Source organism: Macaca thibetana, chromosome 10 (genome assembly GCF_024542745.1).
Source record: "Macaca thibetana thibetana isolate TM-01 chromosome 10, ASM2454274v1, whole genome shotgun sequence".
Taxonomy (NCBI): Eukaryota; Metazoa; Chordata; class Mammalia; order Primates; family Cercopithecidae; genus Macaca; species Macaca thibetana.
This window is the reverse complement of record NC_065587.1, coordinates 57,435,979-57,461,236: the sequence shown is the minus strand read 5'-3', so window position 1 is coordinate 57,461,236 and position 25,258 is coordinate 57,435,979. Positions and strand designations below refer to the sequence as shown.

Here is a 25,258-nt window from a genome sequence, read left to right as displayed (position 1 = left end):
AACTTTGGGGGTAGATATGAGAAATATCAAGGTAGTATATATAAAAGCAGAGAGCCCTGCACACTTCAACAGGCATTTCCCTTGATAGTTTTCTTGTCTAGGTCATTTTTTTTGTCTCTTCACTCCAGTTGCCATATTTGCTTTTTCATTCATTATAATGAGGCTTGGAACTAACTTAATAAGAGAGATTTAGAATTTTAGTCTCGTATTTCCCAGTTGTGTTGGAGAAAATATATTTGTTCCAGATAAATCTTTACATCTTAATTAACTATAGCCTTTTAATTGAACTATACGGTGGTATGCTACTAAATGTTTCACAACCTGCTCTCCAGGGAAAAATAAAAACTAAAAGTTTGCCAATTTTCATGGTGTAAATATTTCCACCATGGTTGATTTGAAGCAAAGAATGTGGCACTACTGAACTTGGAGGTGGGAAGAGATGCAAGCTAGTCTGAGTTAGCTTTGAATAGAGCTAAAAGATGTCATACATCTCCCCCGTCTTCACAAACAATACCCATTAATGGGACACTATGGTGTCATGAAAAGCACATGGATTTTTATGTGGGATGGTCATTTATTCATCCATCTATTCATTCAACAATAGTTAATGAGCCCATACTATGGATGAGCAGAGTGAACAACATGAAGCAAAGTTTCTATTCTCATTAAGTTTATATCTCTTATAGAGAGATAATAAAGTAATCAATATACAGCATGAGGCAGAGAAAAATAAAGCAGAGAAGAGTGGTAGAGGTTTTAGCCAGGTACAGAATTATACATTAGGTGGTCAGGGAAGGCCCTTCAGGTAAGATTTTGAATTATATTGATTCCTCCTCTGCACAACTGTATCAACAGCATCTACATCAAATTGTTTGGGAACTGACTGTAAAAAGGGAGAATATCAGCTCAATGCCTAGCTCACAGTGGGCATTTGAAAAACATAATTGCACTTCTCTTTACCCTTTATAATATCTCAAGACCATCTTTGTAAACATCTCAGATGTACTGAGCTCTAATAAAGTGATGCCTTCAGGACTCACTAGGGTGTGAATAGCTTTCACCCTTACACTAAATGACTCTGGACTGCTTTACTTATTGCCTTGTTGTTACTGCTTTTTCTGCTTTTCCTTTCACTTTTCCCTTTTCCAGGTGTTACATGCCACATCTTGTTACTACAGATGTCCTCATCCTTAGCAACATGCGGCCTCCTTCTAGCTTACTGTAACCTGAGAAACCTGATGATCGACTTATTAGAAATGTACACTTAATAAAGGTACCCATTCCTGAGGCACGTCAGTCTTCCTTACAATTCAAGTACATGAGCTTTTTAAAAAGGATGATGTTAAATGAAATAATATATGTTTTATATGTGATTAATTATATTGAATATCAATTATATTAATTATAGTATATATTGCCATTAATTATAATCAGTTACATTATATATAATTAGTATATGGGATTCTACATTTCCTTATTTGTAAAACAGAAAAAACAACACTCTTTGCTCCTTCACATTTAGTGTTAAGATTAAATGATCTACATTGCTAGTAAAAATGCAAAATCTACAACTTCTATGGAAGAGTACCTCTTAACAGCTAACAAAACTGCATATGCTCTTACTCTGTGACTCTTACAATCCCACTTTTAGGAATTTACCCTAAAGATACATTGCCACAAGTACCAAATAACATATGCACAAGCCTATTTGCTACAGTATTATTTATGATAGTAAATAATGGAAACAACCTGGGTGTCCATTGGATATTGGTTGAATAAATCACAGTATTTCCATCAATACAATGAAATACCATAGAGTCATAAAAAATAATGAGGAAATTCTGTAGTAACTGATATGAAGTGATTTCCGGGATATACTGAGTGAACAAAAACACAAGATGCAAAGTACATCAATTATGCTACCTTTTATATAAGAAGTAGGAGGAAGAAAAGTGTTATGTATTTTTTGCAAAAAGAACTCTAGGAAAGATCAACCAGAAAGGGATGAAAACAGCTACCTTTCAAGTGTGCATTGGAATAGTAAAAAGAGACAGAAATGGTGGTAATACTTTTTGGAATGTACCTTGTAATGTAGTTTTTTAATGGTGCTTTTATTTTTAATTTAATGTAAAGTTCTGAGATACATGAGCAGGAAGAGCAGGTTTGTTATACAGGTAAACGCATGCCATGGTAGTTTGCTGGACCTATCAACCCATCACCTAGGTATTAATCCCCATACGCATTATCTATTTATCCTGATGCTCTCCCTCCCCACACTCCCCCAACAGGCCTCAGGATGTGTTGTTTCCCTCCCTGTGTCCATGTGTTCTCATTGTTCAGCTCCCACTTACAAGTGAGAACATGCGGTGTTTGGTTTTCTGTTCCTGTGTTAGTTTGCTGAGGATAATGACTTCCAGCTCCATCCATGTTTCTGCAAAGGACATGATCTCATTCCTTTTTATGGCTGCATAGTATTCCATGGTGTATATGTACCACATTTTCTTTATCCAGTCTATCATTGATGGCCATTGGGGTTGACTCCATGTCTTTGCTATTGTAAATAGTGCTGCAATGAAAATATGCATGCATGTATCTTTATAATAGAATGATTTATATTCCTTTGGGTATATACCCAGTAATGAGATATAGTTTTGATTTTTGAAACATGCAACTGTTTTGCATGTTAAAAACAAATTAAATTAAAAAGCCTAGGTGGAAGGCAAATCTTAAAATGGAAACAAATGAACATAACTGGGTATCAAATTGATAATATAACCATACAGAGAAAAGAACTGAAGTTTTGAACATAGTATTCTCACTGCATACCCTCAGTGGTATACAGCCTAAGGAGAGAAAAACTGAAATCTTTAACCTAACTTAGTATAATAGCTTTATTGTTTTTTAGAGGGATTGGTGTTGTAATTCTGAAACCATTTTATGTGTGTTTCAGGATGGAGCAAATGAAAAATATATGAATATGGAGCATCAGGGTTCTCACTGCAGGAGAAGAGAGATACACGTATAAAATGTGTTGAATCTGAATCAGTATGAGCCCATGACTTTCAACAAAAATAAATTATATTTCCCAGCTCTACCTACTGAAAGAACCTAGAGGCAATAACGCATCACTGAGCACACCTAAGATGTATATCTTAGTGCCAAAATACCACTCCCCACTGAAAGCAACTAGAAATCCCCAATAAGTGGTTGACCTCAGGTCTGGGGCAGGGACATTAAAAGGATAGTCTAGAATATTTTTGTTGTGCCAGAAGCAAGGAAGACTAATGAGAACAGGTCAAAAGGACCTGGGAATCAGCTTGAAGAGACTGCCACTGGCCCTATTTGAGGCAATTTGAGCATCACAGAGAATGACAGTAGAGGATTTTAATACATTGAGTCGGAAATGATTTATGAATCAACCAAGAGACCAAAAACAGAGAGGAAGATGAAGAGAGAAAAAAACTCTTCTAAAAAGAAGAAGGCTAACTAGTAAGCATAGAGAGAATTATAGATGTGTAAATCACCCTTTTGAAGGCACCAATGTAATAACTGATTCAGGTGAAGACTCTCGGGGGTGTTAAAACCATTGAGTGAAAGTTTTAGGGGAATACAATACTCATTCCAACTCAAAGTTTCACTTCAAGGATACTTTACAAAAGAAAAAAGGTGCTACATGTACAGTGGAGGGACCGGGTAGTTCTTGTCTTATCTAAGTGACCATATGTGGCATCATCAGTACTGGGGCTCCCTGACATTACGAACTTCTTGACAAAATACAATAAGAAATATATATCACCAATGTAATGGTTTTGCCAAAAATATCCTGAACCCTGGTTTTGTCCACAGAATCAGGCTAAATATTATTAAAAATGTAAACAAACTGTATATTACATGATTTTAAAATTAATGCAAAATTTATTAGGGGTTAAATAGCATTGTGGGTATGTAGCAGAAAGTTTTTATTTTTAAGTCATGTATGCTAAAGGGTTTAGAAATCAACTGTCATGATTTCTGCAATTTACTTTCAAATGGTTAAAATATTGTATGTATTCATAAATACATTTATATAGCATACATCATCTATCATGTAGATGTAAGATACACACACTAGTAAATGCAGCAAAGTGTTTACAAATGTTGAATCTAGATGAGAAGTTTATAAGTCTCCTTTGTACTATTCTTTCAATTTTTCTAGCCTTGAAAAATTTCACAATAAAATATTGGGCAAAAGGAGCACAGGAGTCGTTGTATATAACATGTCTATCCATGCTTAGCCCAGTGTAGGTGCTCAATAAATAGCAGCCAAAGTGAGCTGCCAAGCAAAACCATCAACATGGTTTTCATCTTTCGAGGTGCAAGCGAACTGTGGTTTTGTCTGAGACATTTGTGGAAAAGGGAAAAATAAGAATCTATTTAGTCTCTTATGAACAGCTGCTACCCAAATGAAGCCATGGGGCTCAGCAGCCATGAGCCTCTCTAGTGCTGGATTTCTTCGCAGGCCCTCAAATGCACTGAGGTGCTGAAATTACAAATTCTACAAATTATTCCTCAGAAGACAATTTTGTGGCACGGATGACAGCAGCATGAATTCAGCCATTCAGCCAACTCAATCCTAAACGTTGCTTGCTGGCTCCTGGAGGGGGGTTTCAGTTAATCTACTAGAGTCATGCTATAGCCTCATCTTGTCCTTGAGGTGAATGAGTTACCCAGTCAACAGAAATGGTGCCTCCTCCCTCTTTAGGGAGAATGGAACCTAACCCTGGCATACAGCGGGTTCTACACTGAGATCTTCCTTCAGTCCAGTGGGTTTTGAGGCAGAGCCTCAGCATAGTTACAGAACTGAGGAATCGTGTCTTGCATGTTGGTGTTTTTAGTATGATAATGTCCACACATCTCCATAGAGCAGGAATTGATGTTTTATTAATGATGTTTAATTAAAATTTAATTTCAAAGCATTCCTGCTCTCATGTTGTTTTGATAAAGGCTTTTTTTTCTTGGTGACAGGAAGAAGAAAGAGACAAGTTAAGGAACATCTTAAAGCTGGACTTGGGGTTTGCTGAGGCACAGGGAGGTAATCCTCAAAGAGCAGCTCAAGGTGGGCAGAGCATCTTTAAAAAGGTGCCCTGAGTTGCTCCTTGGGAAAACCTTATTGTTCATCTCCTGAATTTTCATGCTGATTTTCAGCAGTGGCTTCTCCCTCTCAAACAACCAGGAATTCCCTGTGAATATCAGTCACTGAACCACCCTTTTGCCCTGACTCTGTTTCTCATATCAGGCACCAAGCACACTGCCACTTTTTGAGTGTCTACCATGTATTTCCTACAACCAATTAGATTTCTAGATGTCTGGACCTGTCTAGAGCTCTGAAGAGGTTTCCTAGGGGAGTTGGGCAGTTTCTCAGTTGCCGGGGCTAGATGCTCCTTTGTGAAGAATTCCTTTTTTTAATTTCCCACGGTTCACCAAAAATGTAGTACCTTATAATATGCTGGGTGTTAGTCCAATTTCTTTATATATCATCCCACTTTATGTGCATGAGAATCTATAAGATAGGTACTTTAATTATTCCTTTTCTGTTTGAGATGGAGTCTCGTTCTGTCACCCAGGCTGGAGTACAGTGGCATGATCTCAGCTCACTGCAACCTCCACCTCCCAGGTTCAAGTGACTCTCCTGCCTCAGCCTCCTGAGTAGCTGGGACTACAGGTACATGCCATCACGTCCAGCTAATTTTTTGTATTTTTAGTATAGATGGGGTTTCACCATGTTAGCCAGGATGGTCTCGATCTCCTGACCTGGTGATCTGACTGCCTCAGCCTCCCAAAGTGCTGGGATTACAGGGTGAGCCACCATGCCTGGCCAACTAATTCCATTTTATAGATGAGGAAACCAAGTCACTAAGAGGTTACACAACTTGTCCAGGCATGCGTGGCTCCAGAGTGTACATTGTCTAACAGTGAACAATTCTACATGCTGGAGGAAGGGGCTACACATTTCTGAAACAATGAAGTCAGGTCTAGGGAAATCTTTCTAGAACTTGAAGTTTTATACAGTCTACTCCAAGGATGACCCCAAAGTCCAGTGTGTGGGGTCTGCAAAGAGGATGGCTATGAGGATGAACTGGAGGGATGGATCATGAAAGTAGACTGTGTAAAACTTCCAGCTCTAGGATGGGACATGGTGGAAGTGAGAATTAGGGGCAAGGTAAGAAGAGGCTGGCACTATTTCCCTTATCTTCTCATGAGATTTTGCAGCTGAGAATGTGAATCTGGGTTCTACTCAGGGTCATAACTCTGAGGTATTTAGAACTTGCTTACATGAAGCAAGAGTACTAGATCCTACTGGATCCCAGGAACACACAAAGAAAGAAAAAAAAGTAAATGAAAAAAAGAAAACAAGTACTAAACAGAATTGCCACAGCAGAGGTGCTGTCTTCAAGTTCTAAGGCTAATCTGAGTCAAGTTGGGTATTTTCTTTATGCAACTGACAATGCCAGTGCTCTGGCTAGACCTTTCAGATCTCTGTATACCATTTTTGTGAGCCTCTATTCTTTACCTGCATGTGCAGAAAGACAAGTTACTAAAATTTTACCTCTGAATCTCTCCTCCCCATCCCAGACCCTAACTGTTGGCTGACAGCTTCCTTGCCTAACTTAGGACACCTGTGATGCATGGCCCACCCTGAACAGTTCCCCGAAGGCTCAGGTTGCAGCCAGTTTTTGCTGGACTTGGCCAAAAGTTGCACCTTGACTTTCTCCCCTTCCTTATCCCACTTCCCTCACTCCCCTCCCAGTCTGCCCTGGGAAAACTTTCTTAATCAGTCACTTGCACACGAATCTTCATCTGAGTCTGATTCTCGGGAACTATCTAAAGCCATCCCACAAGGCAAGGGGCAGCCTGGGCTGGCTGGAGGGGAAACTGAAATATGGTCATGGGGAAGTGTTTCTTAGGTAAGTCCTGGAACTGGCAAATTCTATGCTATCACTAAGGTAACTGCAGTGAACCTGGGAAGAAACATCCAAGTCAATCTGTGGCAATCAAGGAAAGCTTCCTGGAGGAAGTAACATCTGAGCAGACTTGAAAGGTCAATAGAGGTTTCCTTGCAAACATGGAGGAGAGGTCATTCCAAGCAAGAGAAATGGCATGGGTAAGGACAGAGAGGCAGGAAAAGTTCTGTGTTTTAGCAGTAGTGGCTCTGGGTTCTTGGAGTCTCAAGTCATGAGGAAGATAAACTGCAGGAAGCACACCCATTAGAAACTTGTGGGGTATGGAGGTGGGATGGGTTGGGGAGGGAAACATGGAGGCTCCCAGGCTGACTTTCAGGTCTCTATCTTGAGTTACTAGGTGCAGTTCATTGAGTTGAGGAACACAGGGAAAGTCAGTATCGAATTGGAGATAAGTTCATTTTCAGATACCTTGAGTTTGAGATGACTGTCATCCAGCCAGGTGAATATTCAGTCCTGGGTGCATCCAATGTGTATGCTAAGCTTTTTATATGTATTTTCTGTTTTTAATTCTGACATAATTCAGCATTGTCTGACTTCCAAATTCAACATGTTTAAACAACGTGATACATGTTTTCTCTTTCTGGAGGCACCAGTGCAGTCAAACCTTGGACAGAGAAGGTGGTTGATACAGTTTGGGTATCTGTGCCCTCCCAAATCTCACGTTGAATGTAATCTTCAATGCTGGAGGTGTGACTGGATCATGGAAGTGGATCCCTCATGGGTTGGTGCTGTCTTCATGCCAGTGAGTGAATTCCCCAGAGATCTGGTTGAGTGTGTGGCACCGTACCACCAATCTCTCTCTTGCGCCTGCTTTGGCCACGTGGTGTGCCTGCTCCTACTTCGCCTTCCACCATGAGTAAACGCTCCTCAGCCTCCCCAGAAGCCAAGCTATGTCAGTGCTATGCTTTCTGAACAGCCTGCAGAACTGTGAGCCAATTAAACCTCCTTTCATTATAAATTACCCAGTCTCAGGTGGTTTTTTTTTTTTTTTTATTTGTTTGTTTGTTTTTCTTGTAGAGAAAGAATCTCACTCTGTTGCCCAGGCTGGAGTGCAGTGGTACAATCTTGGCTCACTGCAACCTCTGCCTCCTGGGTTCAAGCAATTCTCCGGCATCAGCCTCCTGCGTAGCTGGGATTACAGGCACATGCTGCCATGCCTGGCTAATTGTTTTGTATTTTAGTAGAGACGGGGTTTCACCATGTTACCCAGGCTGGTCTCAAACTCCTGAGCTCAGGCAATCCACCCGCTCCGGCCTCCCAAAGTGCTGGGATTACACGCATGAGCCACCACACCTGGCCGCAGGTATTTCTTTATAGCAATGTAAGAATGGTCTCATACACTGGTATAAAGCAAGAAGAGGGATGGGGGTACAAAAGGGCCAAAGCTGAGTGCATGTCTATGGCAGAGCTGTCACTGTGATGGGAAAAGCACGCCCTGGAGGTGTGCAATGCCGTTTACATAGTCCTTCACTGAAGACCTTGGAAAAGAAAAGTATGTGTGAGGGAATTAAAAATGTAGGAAAAATAAAAGCCTCATAACTGACTGCCACAGCCTTGTGAACAGATTCAATATCCCCATTCCCATGTAAGCTTTCCTCCCTTGCTCACCGTCTTCCTCAGTCTGCACCACTAGCTCCTCGCTCTCCATTCGGCCCTCGGGGTTAGACAGCAGGAGTCGCAGGCGAATGGTCATGAAGGGGCGCAGGCCTCGCAGGGTGTAGTGGGAGGAGGTCTGGATGACCTCCTCGGCCTCGTACTGCTGCTGGTTGAACACGTACTGGTACTGCACGGTGAGGTTGTAGCTATGGCAGCGGGTCACCGCGTAGCCGAAGGGCTCCCACTGCAGGGTCAGCTGCCGGGCTCGGATGTCTACGATTTCCACGTTCTGTGGGCCATGCACCGGATCTGCAAGACATGCAGGCAAGAAACAAGGGCTCTGAAGAGACCATCGGGAAGCTGGGGTGCATGTTCTGCTAAAACAGGGAACACAGCTTTTCTAAACATATCTCCACCATTCAATCACTGCCATCATGATTTTTGACACATGCAATATAATTTAGAGAACTTTTTTCTTTAAATCAATCTCCCTTGTCTTAAAATACATGCAGCTAATAGAAAGTATAAATATATAAAAGGAAAATGTCATCAATAAATGTTAACCACAAAAATAAATGTGAAATTGTTAAATTCTTAAGGGTGCATCAGAATGCCATTGAAAACCTTCTTGGTACCACAAACAGTACACTCTCCGCTTCTGGGACATGCTTATTTAGACGGCTGCTGAGAGCCAACCTGCCTCCTTATACTGAATTCAGCCACAGCCTGTTCCCTTGGAGGTCAGCCTCTCCTCTTCAGCCAACAACATCCAGATGCACAAGCTGGAAACTGAGTCACAGCCTCAACCCGCAACACCCAGTTTATCCATGCAGTCATCGTGACCCATTAACTCTGCTTTGGGATTTCCTCTCCTTTCCTTGACAACACAGTTCATCATTTCCTAACCTCCTACAACAGTCTTCCACCCGTCTTTGTCTCCTCTCTACTTTCTTCCTAAGTGGCCCCTCTGGGAACATCATTGTAAAAGCAAATCTGAGCATGCCTTCTCACCCTAATGCTGTCTCCCACTCCACACTTACTATTGATCTTGGTCTCAGATCACCATACATAACATTGTCCATGTCTAATTTTATTAGAAATATTCTGTTTATACTTTACGCACATTAGATTTTTTTTCTTATATAAAACAGGTTATAACAAACAAGATGTTTTTCAAAACTCTCACATGTAAAGCTCATTTTATGTTGAGGTTTAGGCATTTGTTTTTTGAAGTGGCTTGTTTTGTTTCTTTGAGATGGGAGTCTGACTCTGTCTCCTAGGCTGGCGTGCAGTGGCATGATCAGAGCTCATCCCAGCCTCAAACTCCTAGGCTCAAGCAATCATGATCCTCTAGCCTCAGCCTCACACATAGGTGGGCCTACAGCATGCTTGGCTAATTTTTTTATTTTTATCTTTTCAGATATGGGGTCTCTCTATGTTGCCCAGGCTGGTCTCAAACTCCTGGGCTCAATCGATCATCCTGCCTTGGCTTCCCAAAGTGATGGGATTGCAGGCATCATCCACCATGCCTGGCTCCTGGCTCAGGCATTTGTTATGGTAGAAACATGACTTCTCATGTGATAGATACCCCAGAAATTCTTGCGTCAGACTTTCTTATCTGGGAGGAGTGAGGCACAGGCTAGAGATTAAATCAGTACCTCTTCTCATCCCTAAAGGACTTTGCCCAGTTATGTATCCTCTTTGGGTCCACTTTTTATTTCATTTGTAAAACGATGATAATAATAGTAGCTAACCTCATTGCAGGGGGAAGGGGAAATTCGATGAGATGTTTGTAAAGCAGTTAGAATTCAAACTTAATAAGCACTCTACGTATGATAACCGGGGTGTGTTGTTCATTTTGCAGTAATAGTAATAATATATATGTAATAGTAATAATAATAGTGTTCTGTATGCTGTGTCTACCTTGAATGCCTTGTGAGTGGCAGTGCTGGGAGCACCCTTATGCAAAATGATGGAGTAGGGTTCCATCATTGCTCCAATCCCCTCAGAGCATTGAGGGGTAAGGCTACCTCTGCACCAATGCAGCAATAAGAAAGAGGAGGTGCTATTGGTGCTAGTTGATCTGTCCCTATGGGGAAAATGTCCTGTAATTTGTGTCAGAGTCTAGTTGATCTGTCCCTATGGGGAAAATGTCCTGTAACTTGTGTCAGAGTCTAGTTGATCTGTCCCTATGGGGAAAATGTCCTGTAACTTGTGTCAGAGTCTAGTTGATCTGTCCCTTTGGGGAAAATGTCCTGTAACTTGTGTCAGAGTCTAGTTGATCTGTCCCTTTGGGGAAAATGTCCTGTAACTTGTGTCAGAGTCTTACCAAGGAACATAGTCCACAGGAATGTCAGGGAACCTGGTGAGCCAGCACAGAGGTGCCCACATGGCTGCAGGAGTGAGGGTGTTGAGGATAGTGGGCAGCCCTGGCCCCTGATCAACTGAGGAATTAATGGTCACTCTTACAGCCCAATTACTCATGCTCACAGATCCTTTATGCAAAGCAGAGCCAGCATCCCAAAATCAAATGGGTGACTCTGAGAATGTGACATTGAACAAGCTGTTGCTCAGGGCCTACTGTGGAACGGAAGGTGAAGTGTGGTCCCCGTAGTTGGGGATTATGACTGGGTGGGGTTGCGGCTGCTAGCTAAACACTTCACAGTTGTACAGACTGCAATGAGAGCAGATGTACAGGCACAGAGAGAGCAAGAAACGGCTTGCCTGGGAAGCCCCAAGCATCCCCACCAGCCTTGCCTAGCTGGGGCCTGTCTACTTGTCCAGGTGCCAGAACTCTCCTGGCAGGGAGCCACTGCCCCTGTTCAGGGCCTCTTCAGAGCAAACTCCTCCCCTGGGTTTGCTCTCCAAACTGATGCCAAGCCCCAATACAACACTCACCCGCAAGGTGCTCTCACCTCCCTCCTGAGGCAGGGAGAAGAGGAACACTTAAGACCCATTTAAACCCAAGATTAAGATCACATTTTATTGAATATCTTAAAATGTACCACATCCCATGTTAAATATAATTTTTGAGATCGTCATTATGGCCTTAACCCACAAACAAAACTATAAAAACAAAACACCATCGACGGAGCCGTAGCCACAAGTGCTGGGCTCTATCTTCTGAACCATCTTATGACCCGAGGAGGAAGGATGGCCCACCCCACATTACAGATGAATAGAGGTCCAGAAGTGTGCAGGAATTTGTACAGAGTAGCAGGGCCAGCAGGTGACAAAGTGGGGTTTTGAACTTGTCTGCCTGACCCCACATGTAGTGTGCAAAGTAAAAATCTCTGTAAGTTATCATTTGCACTCTCTATTTTGGAAATCTCACTACCTGGGAGGAAGGCATCACTAGCTGTGTCCCAGAGGAAACCAGAGCTCTTTGAGGCAAAATGATTGGCCTAAAGCTACAGAGTGAGAGGCACAGATAAGATCTGAGGTCTGCCAGAGTCGAAAACCTGTGTTTTCTCAGCACCTTGACGCCACTGGAGACTGAGACCAGGGAAAGAACATGAACATGAGGCATGTCGCCTGCATCAGAAGTCCGGGGAGATTTGAAGAGAATATTGTGAGAAAGCCAAAATAGTATAAGGCAAAAATGACTTGGGTCTCAGGAACCTAGGACCTGCGGGAGAGGGTGGTGCAGTGACGCAAACACATTTAGTGCAAAGCTGACCACTGGCCTTTTGATCCCCGGTCTCCATTCTCCCTGGAGCTCACCTCTGGAGGTATGTACATACACACATTTCTGCTTCTCTTACAGGAGTAAACAGGAGCATCTTTTTAAAGAAGACAAGGATATTGTGATCTTGCCACACAGCGAAGAGACTCTTCCAGACTGGGAAAGTTGGGATACAGGAAAAGCCACTTGTTCCCTCTTGAGCAATCCTCTTGAAAACCATCCTCTGACTGTCACAGTGGGCCCCAAGTACAGTGGTGCCGATTAGATTGTGGCTTGAAGCCAGACTCTGGCACTCACTATCTGGGTGACCTTGGACAAGGGCATGTCATTGCTGAGCCTCCATCTCCTCATCTATAAAGTGGAAATTATTACACTAGTCTCAGAAGGTTGTTAAGGAGCAAAAGATGAACTGTAAAGAGAGAGAACATTTCCTTTGCCTAACAGTAGGTACTCCTCTTAGAGAGAATTGCCTTTCTTGGAGAAATGCCTTTGGAAGCTTGTGTGGGGTAGAAGCCGCATCCTTGGGGCCTCAGCATCACTTATGCTGAGATTCCAGTGGAAGAGAAAAATAAACCCACTGGGGGCTCGGATAGAATAAGAGAGGTGTGAGGGTGAAAAAATGGCAGAACATTGGGTGAAGCCCAATAGGATCACTCCTCAAGTGACTTTTAGATCTCCAGCGAGGCCCTCAAAATACAACAAAGATGATTGTTGTGCCTGGATCTCCTATGGGTTCTAGAAGGGACTGAGGTCTGTATGCCTTGGGCCTAATAAGATGCCACATGGGAACACAGCGACCAGAGGCAAAGGAACCTTGGAAAATTTGCTGATGTGTGTTACTGAAATCTTGGGAGATGATTTTGGGGGTTCTACTAGCTATGAAAATTCAGAGATTCAGGGAAATCTCAGTTTGTATTCCAAAGGCGAGAAGGACTCTGGTGAACCTAGAGATTGGGTACCTGCAGGTGAAAGCATTTTGTAAATCTGAGAACTCCCATTCAGGAAAGGGAAAGACAGTGGCTATTAAGTAGCAACACTGAGTTAGGTGCTACCCTTAGCACTTGGATATTTAAGGGTAATTTTTTTTTTTTTTTTTTTTTTTTTTTTTTTTTTTTTTTTTGCATTTAAGCAAGAGAATATCCTGAAATCCTATTCAATGGAAACTAGTTTTTAGAGTGTGATGGAAGCATTCATGCTTTCAGTCTGACCCCTCTAAACCTCATCTGCCAAACCCAGCTTCTGCTGGGTAATTGCCTGCAGCATGGAGAACATGGGGTTTACATTCAGGTTGGTGCAAACAAGTTGGAAATTGCTGAGAAAGCCTTGTGTGTGCAGTGGAGATTGGTTTGTTGAATTTACATCCCCCGTGTAAATACAGCCAAGCCTACAGCCTATGGTTTCTGCCTCCAGATAAAGCTCTGTCCGTATGACCTTCTTGAGTAACAGCCCACAGGCCAAGAAGATGGCAAACAATGGGAAGAGAGTGTGGCTTGTCTGGGAAGCTGGAAAACCATCTTCTGATAGAAAATCAAAGTGGCTCTACCTCTGGGTGCACTTTCTGTATGCTCTTAGACTAGACAACAGTGGCCTTGTCCTATGCCCTGTACTTTAGAGAGCCACTTTGGCCCACTTCAGACTGCACCCTCTTCTCAGAGCAAGGGATCAGGGGATCAATGGGCTGGCCAAAGGACCTGGTTCTGTCCTCTCCCTTCTGGTCCAGGCTCCACATATATGATACCCTAGAATTCCCTGCCCAGAGGCCCTACACTCAATTTCAGGGTCTCTTCCCTTGGTCTGTCCTTCCTGTGAGTGGCCCTTGGTCCAAGGATGGCCAAAGGATGGCTGTCTGGGGAAAGTGGACAGAACTTGCACCTGAGGACTGAGGTTGCTGTGCACAACCATACATGGGGCCCTTATGGGGAACAGATGTGGTTGGGTGAAAGGAGAAGGGGGAAGGGACCACGTGCTGACAATTTTATTCTTACCCCAGATCCTGTGATTATGCACCTGTTAGGGACAGGCTTGTGTGTATGCATGTGTGACTGACCCACTCAGGTTTTCAGAAGCTTCTCCATTCTTACTGCTGCCTCAGGAAGGCAGGGTGGTGCTCCTCACCTCTGAACCCTGCTCCTCTTTCTACATCAGCTCTTACTAAAGCACCACATCCATCCTGAAGTACATTTTCATCCTAATACCTGAGCCCACCCTGCAACAGGTACCTTCCTGCCCCCAAATGCCCCTGAGTCATTTTCCACTTCTCACTTCACAAATCCCATATTCTTAAAGCAAAGCAAGGGATTACAAATACCTTCACACCTCCACGCTTTTGCCCAGCTATTTCCTCTGCTTGGGATGCCACCAACAAATCCTCATTCAGTATTTTCAAGGCCCAGCTCCAATGCCACCCTTCACTTGTGACTTTCTCTAACAGTCTCCCTTGCTCATAATTAATGCCTCAATGACCTTTTTTCCTTAACATGCTATCATATGTCTCCCATAGCTCTTATCAGGCTTCAGGGTTATTGTTTATATGTTTGGTTTATGTTCACCTCCACTGCCCAACTGTGAGCCCCTAGATCTCCTCATTTTATAACTACAATGTATAGCTGCTGAATAAATGAATGAATAAGTACATAAATGAATAAATCTAGAAAGTAGTGATGGCTGAAGACCAAACCACCCACATTTAGGTGCTAATACAGGGCAGGGGAAAAGCAATAAGCAGAGGGTTCAGTCAGGATCTCTTTACAACCCATCTGTTAAGGGTAATCATGTGGTTAAGTCAGAATTGGCTCCTTTTTTTTCTCTGTATGGACTCAGCCTCCATCCCTGCTGTCAAAGGCAATAGCTGTAGAATCTTCTAATGACTTTAATCAAGGCAGAACATCTTATTAAAAAACAAGCAACAAAACAGATTTTCAATTCATGAATTTGCTATGTATTCATCTTTGCATGTGGAGTTGGCTGGAGCATATGTACTGTTCAAAGTTGAACCTAAATTGAGATAATTTGGGGCATGGGGCTGAAAATGTGGAGGTGTATAGCTTGTATGCAAAATTAATTTTTTATCCATTTGGAGATGCAATTTGAGTTCTTTTCAAATTAAATTGCAATGGAGTCCTAGGCAGCTGGAAACATTATTGCCAACATAATTTGATACTGCAAGAGCAGAAATACGTTGACAGATAGTTCAATGTGACCATTAATTTGCACTTTCTGCATGGAAATGATATGCGAAGGGAATAAAAAGGTAAGGGGAACAAAAATAAAATCCATCTTCTTTCCCGCATTATCCAAACCCACTCTCTTGCTTATTTTCCACCACCTCTTCTAATTTATTGTAGATGTTTGGTGGACGAGAATTTGTTGAATACTGGTTCACTATTCCCAATCCAAAAATCTGAAATCTGAAATATTCCAAAATCTGAAACTTTTTGAGTGCCAGCATGATGCTCAAAGGAAATGCTCATGGGAATACTTCAAATTTCAGATTTTCAATATTAGGGATGTTCAACTGGTAAGTATAACGCAAATCTTCCAAAATCTGAAACATTTCTGGTTCCAATCATTTCAGATAAGGGATATTCAGCCTGTATTACCATAGATATCTTATAAATGTAAGCAAGGATAGGAATCCAGGAGCTTCATTTGGAGATGCTGGTAATTCCACAATATAGAAGCACTAGATCCTACCTGTGTTGATGACTAGAATCACCTGAAGCTGGAGCATGTCACCTTGCAAGAAGGCAACTCGGTTGCTACCCTCCTATAGCAACGCCACAGAGAAGGTAATCCATTCACATGTTCATTGTCTCATTTCTTAATTGAAAACTACTCACTGAGCATGGAGGCATCATGACATGGGGAAAATAACATTGGTTCTGTGATCACCTGAACCTAAGCACATCATTTACCCTACCTGTGTCTGTGCCTTATTTTTCTCATGTAGGAAACATAGATGATACTCCTTGACTCTTAGGGCTATGAGGTGAATTAAGAAGACAATATATTCCAGAGTCTTGGATGGTACTAGACACAGTTGCATTCCCTCAAACTCAGAGTGGGAGGTGAGACAGAACAGCCACTGAGACAAACAGGGGTTGTGGAGGTTTCTGTGGATCTCTGACCTGGTTGTGAGTCTAGATGACTACTGGACTCATTCTTTTAACCAACTATAGTTTAGTGTTAGAAAGCTTCCATTAATGCCCTTGCAGTTATTGCTGTATCTACTCCTTCCATTCTACATATATATCCTGAACCTCTGAGATGGGCCAGGCATTAGGGTTGTAGTTGAATGGGACACTTTCTTGCCTTTGTGAAACTCATGCTAGGGGGATGCAATAACCTTGAAGGATGATATAATGAAGCTTGATGAGTCTTTTGCAGGGAAAGTATTGGGCTTCTGGACAATAGACACAGTATAGCATTGAAACTCATCTAAGCCAATTTGATGATGACTCATGTACAACCCTGACATTCTTTTTCATAGAAACCAAAGCCATCAAAGAAATTTAAGGTGAGTGAGGGTTAACGATTCCCCAACAACTGCATTATCAGATGATAATAAAAGCAAGCCTCAGGCCAAATTCTACTACACAGATGGACACATTATACAAGCATTTATTAGCAAATGGGCACAAAACAGCTCAAACAATCTATTTCATAAAGTTCATGAAGTCCCAGCAATAGATGAATTAGTTACTATTTTTCATGAAAGGTTCATTCGAGGCAAGTACAACAATACTCTAAGGCAGAAGTTAGAGAGCTTTTTTTTTTTTTTTTTTTTTAAAGGGCCAGTGAATATTTAAGGTTTTGCACCTTTGCAGATTAGACAGTCTCTGTTGCATCTTTCCATCTTTGCTATTATAGTGCAAAAGTAGCCATAGACAACACGTACACAAAATAGGTGTGTGGCTGAGTTTCAATAAATGTTTATTTACAAAAAGCTAGAACCTTAGGCTATAGCACGCTTACTCTTGTTATGGAGGTAAAATAAATGACTATGATTGTCACTTAGGCAGCCAGTAATCCTCCTAATCTCATAGCTAACACAGTACTGTTTAGGAATCAAGGTTTTGACACCATCCCTAAGGTCGAAGACTAGAGGTCTTACAGGATTATTCTTTATTATGTACTTCTGGAGAGTATTTTAAAACCATTTTGGTTTTCATTTCACCAATTAGAATTTACTTGTAACATTTATTATGCTAGTCCACAGGTTCTTGATTTCAATTACAGCAATCAATTTCTAATATTTAGTTTGCTAATTAGCAAAATGGAGGGTGTTGATCAAGATATGGCATCAGCATAGCTGGGAAAATAGGTGTGCACTCACCACATCTGGTTAATTTAATTTAATTTTTTTTTTTTTTTTAGAGACAAGCCTCTCACCAGCTGCTCAAGCTGGTCTTGAAATCCTGGCCTCAAGTGGTCCTCCTGCCTCAGCCTGGGAGACAGAGCAAGACCGTGTCTCTAAAAGAAAAAACTATATATATATATACACACACATATATGTGTGTATGTGTATATATATGTATATATATGTGTGTGTGTGTATATATATATATAGCTTGACCAATACAATTTACCCATCACACCCCACTGTGTAAGCTTAAATATTTGAGATAAATTACCAACAATGTAACATTTAGTCTAGATGCCAATAATTCTTTCCTGAAAAAGGAGTCTTGGGCAAAGGATGGATAGGATTTAACCAGGTAAAGGGGAAGGGTGTGTATAGGAGGGGACGAGAGAGGGGGAAAAGGGAGTGGGAAGGTTAAGGCCCAGATAAAGGAGGCAGCACATTTAAAGTCTGAGAGACAAGAACAAGGAGGCTAATGGCCATGGAGATTGCCATGCTTGAGTGGACAGTCCACAAGAGCAGGAATCCCCACACATGCACACCCTATACAGTGATGTGCTAGGCCAGTCTGGGTGTTACACATTGGTCCTCCTACCATCCCTAAGAAGAAAATGAGGATAACAACTAGGGCAGTTTTAACAGTATGATAAGAGTGTTCTTTGCCAAAAGTAAAGCACTGGACGGAGTCATTTGTTTTGTATTTTGAGTTTCTACCGTGTGCTAAGAACTCTACTGGATGTAGGAGTTAACCAAACAGGCGAAAACACTCTCTGCCCTTATGGTGTGTATATTCTAGTAGGGGTAGGAGATTAAATAATATATTAGATAAATCAGAAAAGTATGTAACACATCAGACAATAGTAAGTGCTGTGGAGAAAAATCAAGCAGGGAAGAGAGACTGGAAGGTTGAGAAAGACTTATGTCTACAATTTTACTTCTTTGATTTGAGGCCTTGGCATCAGCTCTTTGATCTTTCCTGATCTTTCTTCTTCATTTACCCTAAAGTTTTTACTTTTGTTTCCCATGGCTTAGCTCGAAATATTTTTTGAGCATCTATAGGGTGGCGAGCTAGTTTTGGGGGACATAGTGTTAACAAAAATAGACATAATTCCTGCCTCCTTTCAGCTAAATCTGTGGAGAAAAACAGACTAAAACAACCATCATGGCAGCCAAACATATGAGCTAACCAAATTGCAAGTTTTTGAAGGAAATACAGATGCTATAATATGATGATAATGCAAATAAAAAGTGTTTTGAAGGAAACATAAGGGATCAATTGCATAAAAATGGCAAGCTACATATGGTAGTCAGGGAAGATGACTGAAGAGGTGACATTTGGACTGAAAGGTGTCACTCTTCCCTCCCTATTCTCACTTCTCACCCAGTTTCCACTCATTCTTTTTTGTTTTTGAGACAGTCTCGCTCTGTCACCCAGGCTGGAGTGCAGTGGCGTGATCTTGGCTCACTGCAACCTCCACTTCCCAGGTTCAAGCAATTCGCCTGCCTCTGCCTCCCAAATATCTGGGATTACAGGCATGCCACCACGCTCGGCTAATTTTTGTATTTTTAGTAGAGACGGGGTTTCACCACATTGGCCAGGCTGGTCTCGAACTCCTGAACTCAACTGATCTACCCGCCTTGGCCTCCCAAAGTACTGGGATTACAGGTGTGAGCCATCATGTCCAGCCTCCACTCATTCTTTAGCCCTTCCTTTAAACATCAGTTCTTCCAAGAAAGCCATCGCTCAAAAGCTTCTCTCACCCAGTTGGGTATGTGTCCCATCCCATCCCACTCAGATGAATGTAAAATTGGGTCCAATCAGGGCTAGTCCAACAGCCTTATCCCATAGGTCCTCCAGTCAGTTTGGAGTACGGAGGGGGAACCCAGAGTCAGATATAACCCAGATTCACAAAGCAGCCTATTGACCGGAGTCATGGCCCTCGGGCCCACAGCAAGCACAAAAACTGCAGCCCAACGGCCTTCAGCCAGTTACTCAGCCACTGTCTTTGGCTCCAAACATCCCTCTGTATCTTGCTTTACGGTGCTAAGGCTAGGATGGCACAAAACACATGTGCTCTACTCTCTGGCCGCATGCTAGTATCTGCCCATAGGGGGCGATAGAGGAAGCCTGCGGGGCTGGAGGATGCGGAGACCAGCATCAGGTATCCAGGTAGCCTGTTCATTCTGTCACAGTGTTTGGACGTAGCTTGCAGTTTCCCCAACACTTGCAGAGCCAGCCTCATTGCATCACCTCAGAGACACCAGCACCAGCCTCTTTTTGTTCTTTTCAACCCTGGCAGTAGCTGCTTCCCACAGTTGCCACCTTAGTCTAATGTTTTCATGTTCTCTTTTAATGTTTTCCATTTTCTAGGCAATTCTTTATATACAGTTAACCAGAGGTTCACAGTGCCCTTGGTGTTTTGGTAATTGTTTTGTCTCCCCCCCCCCCCTACAGATCCTAAGCCAAAAATAAAAAAATAAAAAATACCCAACAGTTTCATGTATTAGTTGTTCCAAACAATTTAATAAGTATTTGCATCCTAACAAATAAGAAGTGGTTTGAGAATACGGTACACACAAATCAAAATAAAGTTATTTTTTTGTCTTTCTTAACTACAATTACTTCCTAATAGGATGCATGTATCTGTTGAGCATTACACAATTTCTCAAACTGAGGATTCAGATTAGACAGACACTGCCACTTTCGTTGCCTGTTCCATGTTGATTTTGGCACACAACTTGCATTTCATCATGGCAATTGCCAGAAGCCCAGTTTTGCCAAGATATGACATCAGAAGGAAAGTAGCCCAATCTCATGTTGAAACTGTTGGCCCCTTCAAGTAGTCGTTTGTAGCGTGTCTGACAGATGATGCCATGTTTTCCACGATACTGGTACTACTGGTGCTCTTGTGAGTTAATAATGGTGTCTTACACTGTCTCAGCACAGGTTGAAAACCAGGATAGTTAACAATTCTATATAGGCAATTCTGTCTAAGTGTCATGATTTATCTCCAAAACAGACCTTGACTGATGCAGGACCCCACTGCCTAAACTTCCTCAATATTCCACGTTCCCATCTTTGTCTCCCAGTATTCCACACAGCCCGGGCTCCTCATGCCCACAAATGTGATGTCCTAGCTGCCACATTCTGCTTCCCAGCTCTGTCTCAGACCTTGATCCTCCCTCTCTGCCCCATCCAGATGCAGTCCCCTGGACTGTGGCTGAGCCAGGGAGCAGGGTGTCAGCTGTGTGTCTACGGCCATGTCAACTGCTCAGGTGCTCAAATACTGGCAAGAATTAAATGGACACAGGCCAAAGATGCAGCCTGAAGATAGAGACTTTGGAATGTTTAAAAATTACTTTTGCCCTAGGGAAAATCGGGTTGGGAAAAGAGAAGCAATTTTGAAATTACATGGTTTCGGTCTGCAGAGAAAGGAAAAAAGATTTGGGGGGAAGAAAAGGAGAAGTCAAACCCATAACATCTGGGTTGGTTTCATTTCAGTTCCCACTTGATTCATGGCAAGTTGCCTTATTCATTTAAAGAAAAAAAAAGAAAAGAAGAAAAGCTGGAGAAAGAATAAAACCCGAAACATTACTGATGGTCAAAAGCCACCTAGCACTGGGCCCGGGTGAGGTATTAAACATTCTGAATACTTTACTTGTCCTGGCTGTGAACAACAGGGCACTGAAATTAGAAAACTCTCAGCGTAGCTAATTTGCCATCACTGCCTAAGAAGCCATGTGTAAATCAAATTGTTTCTAGACTATGTAAAAACAAACAAAAGTATTATTTCCTAATTGGACTCTGATGGCCTCTCTTCTAGAAGCACTACCTTTTTTCCAGTTGGAGAATTTGGCTTTTCATATTCAGATCCAGGGCTTTTCAAAGCTGAGGCTGCTCATAGCTGACAACTCCCCCATCCCAGGACATTCTTGATCTCCCAAGGAATCACATTAATCTACAGACACTACTCAGGACTGCTGGACCTTGAAAAGCCCTGCTGTGTCAGCAGCCCCAAAAACGCCTACCAAGCTTTTTTATGATGTCCAAAGCTTTACTCTTTGAAATGTACAAGAGTGTCATTAAACTGAAGGAACATTTTCAAATGAAAACCACTGTCAGTTGAGGAAGTCTTATTTTCTATCGAATCTCATTTGAGACTTACCTAGGCAATGAAAAACGCAATTGACAAAACAAAGCTGTCTATCTGTTAATTTGTGGCAAATAAGAAGGGAACCCAGTAGAACAGGGATCACAGTAGAACAGTAGCTAGAAGACACATTATCTGACTGACTGCCTCACTCATTTGTGACGTACCTGCTGACCTTATTAAGCACCTCTCAGAAAAGATGAGGGGTTAAAATGCACATGTTCTGTTTCCTGACTGACCCCTCTAATAGGGGCTGATGCTTGGCCATGACATTGTGAGACACAATCCTAGCATAGGCTTTTACATAAGCCACCAAATGATAATTCTTCATATCAGAATCTCAGAAATGATCACTACTCTTCCTCCTTGAGTTTCAGCTTTGACTTAGCCTTCTAAGGATGGCCTCTGCAAAATATGAGCTCTCCTTAAGTGTCATAAGCCTTGATGCCTTTTCCACTTTCCATCTTCCTCCATCTGCAAATAGTCTTGCTCAGATACTTGATGTTTTCATATTTTCTCTCTCTTGCCCATCAAAACTTATTTATGAACTGTGTGACATTGAAAAAATACTTTTACCCTTCCTGAACCCTGGTTTTATAATTATACATACCTACTACATTTCTTGTAGGGTTTAAATAACATTATATGCATGCATTGTTAGTGGGATATTGTCACCATAGTGCTGTATAGCAAATCACCCCCAAAGCCACCGGTTTACAGCAACAGGCATTTATTCTTAAGCTCATACATCTGCTTGTATAATCTCCTGGTGTGGACCAGCTGTGCATGGCTCCAGGCTATGAGGTGTGCCCAGGTCTGCCTGATGTATGTTTATTTTACAAACCAGGTTGAAGGAGCGGTAGCCCCTCAGAGGAAGTTCTTTCCATGATGAATGCACCAGAGCCACGCCAACCCATGTAGGAGCTCTTAAGGCCTCCCTCATGTTAAGCTTGCTAATACCATATTGACAGAGCAAGTTACACAGGCAAGCCCAACATCAATGGAGCCACTCGTCCCACAGTTAGAAAGGGTGGGAGTAGCAGAGGTAAGTGAATATTTACTGAAAGATAAATTATCAGATCAACAGATGTGTATGTTTTGGTTAACATGACCAGCCAATACTCCTTCACATAGTATAGGCTTGGTCCCCTGAGGGAGGAAAGACTTTGAGTCAGGTGTGTGGAGAGCCAGAAGATTCCGCTAAAGCCGTAAGATATAGGCAGTTTCCTGCTCTATGTTCATTTTAACTATTATAGAATGTGTCTCTTGGAGAGAAGGGCAGAAGTCTAATAGAGAGACCTGAAGAAGCCACCCTGCCATTTGCAGTCTTTGTCAATCTTAATATGACATTACCAGCCAATATGACATTCCCAGCCAAACTGGTCAGGTGAGTTATTCCTGTCCTTTCCTCCCAAATGCTGGCTCAGACCACATCCCTCCACACCCCCTGATATCCTCTGTCCCAAATCAAAACTCTACAGTAGGCAAAAATATCAGCCCCCAAAGAGGTTCACATCCTAATACTCAGAACCTGGGAATCTGTTATCTTACATGGCAAAAAGAACACGGTGAATGTGATTAAGGATCTTGAACTGGGGAGATGATCCTGGATTATCTGGGTGGGCCCTGTGTACTCATAAGGGTCCTTATAAGAGGGAGGCAAGAGGGCAGAGAGGAGAAATGATGTTAGGCTGACAGCTTCAAGGATGGAGAAAGAACAGCAAGGCAAGGCATAGAAGTGGCCTCCAGAAGCTGGAAAAGGCAAGAAATAGATTCTCCCCCAGAGCCGACCGAAGGAACACAGCCCCGCAGACCTATCTCAGACTTCTGAGCTCCAGAGCAATACATCAGTGTTGTTTTAACTACCACACTTATGGTGAATTGTTCCAGCGGCAAGACGAAACTAACGCAAACCTCAAAGATTGCTCTGCTTATTTCTGTATGTTTATCCACACTCTTCACTTTCACTGCCTTCCCTCCGTAGACCCATTATGTTTTATACACGGTCTTTTGCCTGAATGAGTTCTTGTAAAATACATGTAATTGTTTAGTATGCACGTATTTTTAATTATGTAAACTGGAATGTGTTCTAGCTCGTTTACCTTTTTGTCACTCAGCACTACACTTTTGACATCCACCTAGGCTGCTGTGAGCCCTTAGTTCATGATTTTCAACCATTATATGGGGTTCTGGGGTTTGTTCTCTCCATAATTTATCCATCTGCTCTCCACTGACAGACACCGTTTGCTTCTCACTCATCACTACCAGAAATCATGCAGTAGTAGACCTTCTCAGGTGTCTCCTTCTAGATCTGTGTGAATTCCTTTGTGGTCTATATTCCTAGGGGCAGAAATACTGACATATAGGCTATGTATAAATTTAATTTGACAAAGTACTGTCAGATTGCTGTCAGAACAGCAGCTCCAAAACTTTTAGCTGTATGTAAAGGTACTTGTGAACCCACATTCATCCACCCTTGGTATTATCCAATTTGTCAGCTATCTGATGGGCACTACATATTTTTCCCCATTACTATTTTAATTTATATTGTTTCAGTACTAAGGAGTTTGAGAATTTCTTCCTATATTTATCAGCCTTTTGGATTTTTATCTTTATAAATTCCTTGTTCAAATCCTTTGCACAATCATCTACTCATTTGTAGAATTCTTTGTATATTCTAGCATTTTGTTGTTGTTGTTCATGATAATCTTGAATAGATAAGAGTCCTTTATTTTTGGTGTAATAAAATCAACCAAGTGCCGGGCGTGGTGGCTCATGCCTGTAATCCCAGTACTTTGGGAGGCCGAGGTGGGCAGATCACCTGAGGTCGGGAGTTCGAGACCAGCCTTACCAACATAGAAAAGTCTCATCTCTACTAAAAATGCAAAATTAGCCAGACGTGGTGGCGCATGCCTGTAATCCCAGCTACTCTGGAGGCTGAGGCAGGAGAATTCCTTGAACCTGGGAGGTGGAGGTTGCAGTGAGCTGAGATGGTGTCATTGCTCTCCAGCCTGGGCAACAAGAGCAAAACACTGTCTCAAAAAAAAAAAAAAAAAAAAGAGAGAAAGAAATTTGAAAAACAAATAAAATCAAGCAAGTTTTTAAACTTAGGGTTTGCTACTTTTTAAAAATGTCTCCCTAATGGTAGACATAAAATCTGTTCTCAAATATTCCACGTCCCTCTTGTTCCAGGCACATGGTCAGGTTGTACTTTCCTGTGAAGTTAGGTATAGCCACGGGACTTTCCTTGTCCAGTGATAAATGAGAAGATATCACCTGTCACTTTTAGGGTTGTTTTAAAGCCCATGTGAGATTGGCCCATTTCACTATTCCCTGTTGACCTATGTGATCACAACACACTAGCGAGAGAGAGATTTCTGTTGTGGGTTAAGCCATCAGATTTTGAGGTCATTTGTCCCGTGAGCATATCCAGCCTGTCCTGACTTGTTTATTTCTTTTATCC

The 25,258-nt window shown here is 42.1% G+C and overlaps 1 protein-coding gene across 5 annotated transcripts in view; it reads right to left on the bottom strand.

Moving 5' to 3' along the window:
* Positions 1-25,258, bottom strand: part of PTPRT (protein tyrosine phosphatase receptor type T) — an 820,910-nt gene that overhangs the window by 392,440 nt on the left and 403,212 nt on the right. For all 5 annotated transcript variants that reach the window (XM_050806436.1, XM_050806437.1, XM_050806434.1 and 2 more), the window contains exon 7: positions 8,610-8,906. In XM_050806436.1, coding sequence (XP_050662393.1) covers positions 8,610-8,906 — 297 coding nt within the window. The remainder of the gene's footprint in view (positions 1-8,609; positions 8,907-25,258) is intronic.